This window comes from Etheostoma spectabile, chromosome 12, assembly GCF_008692095.1.
Source record: "Etheostoma spectabile isolate EspeVRDwgs_2016 chromosome 12, UIUC_Espe_1.0, whole genome shotgun sequence".
Classification (NCBI taxonomy): domain Eukaryota; kingdom Metazoa; phylum Chordata; class Actinopteri; order Perciformes; family Percidae; genus Etheostoma; species Etheostoma spectabile.
In genome coordinates, this window is record NC_045744.1 from 4,273,784 (window position 1) to 4,274,837 (window position 1,054).

Genomic DNA, 1,054 nt, shown 5'->3' on the forward strand with positions numbered 1-1,054 from the left:
GAGCTGGCGGGGACACTGTCACAGTGTGCAGAGGAAGAAGACCGGGAAGTTTGGGAGGGTTAGATGCGCTACTTGAAAAGCTAAATAAAAACTTTTGTTATATATATTGTCTTGTTTTTTAAAGTAACAGTGTGCAATATTGGAAACGACATGAAGCCGCTAGTAGCCCGAACGTTGAAAGTAGAATAGTGCAGAGATGGATAATCTGTCGGTGTCGGGCTAGATTTGTTTTAAATGTCCAGTTTGTTCTGGACACACACTCCGCACTCTTGTTTGCTAACAACGCGGTCCATAAGTGACGATTCTCCTCGCCACCCAACCAGCGGTCTGCAGGTTTTCCACTCACCTTTTGGTATCGCCTCGCTCGCTCCTCTTGGAACCTCGACTGGGTAGTACAAAAAAAGTACCTGGTAGCAGGTCCCAGGACTTTTTTTCTTTCGTAATGGAAGAACCCAAAAAAAGCGAGTAGAGCCGAGTCGAGTCGAGTAGATACCACGCAGTGGAAAACCGCCATTAGATGTCAGGAGAGAGACCTGGCTGGCACCCTTTGACCATTTGAAGAAAACAAAACGGATAAAGACAAACTGTCACAATGTTTAGAGGCTAAAAACACATTTAAAACTTGCCTTGTTGAAGCCTGTTGCGTGCTAACTCTAGCAGGAGGTTAACAGAGAGTGGGCAGCACCGATTGGTTTCATTTGTCTTACTACTGACAACTCTACAAATTTAAAAAAACAAAAGCAAAAAAGAGCTACATGTTGAAATCGACAGGAATTCTCCTTTAAGGCACTGTATTCTGCAGATAGGAGTAGATTCAAATGGAACAAAAGGATATGATCAACCGTGTTTTTCTGAGCAGGAGTTTTCCTCTTGCTCGGCTCCTTGAGGAGTTCGAAGATGCTCTCTCCTGGCCTGGTAGGAGAGAAGATTATTCATATGAGCCTCATGCTTCTTTTAACCCTCTTGTATCCCTCGGCTCCTATTGACCCGTGACTTATTCGGGGTTTTAAAACCAACTCTGAATTAAAATTTTACTTCATAATCTATTAACAAA

At 43.3% G+C, this 1,054-nt stretch overlaps 1 protein-coding gene across 1 annotated transcript in view; it reads right to left on the reverse strand.

Moving 5' to 3' along the window:
* The window catches only part of alg3 (ALG3 alpha-1,3- mannosyltransferase), a 9,391-nt gene that overhangs the window by 4,299 nt on the left and 4,038 nt on the right, over positions 1–1,054 (reverse strand). The window contains 1 exon segment of the mRNA XM_032531659.1: positions 836–912. Coding sequence (XP_032387550.1) covers positions 836–912 — 77 coding nt within the window.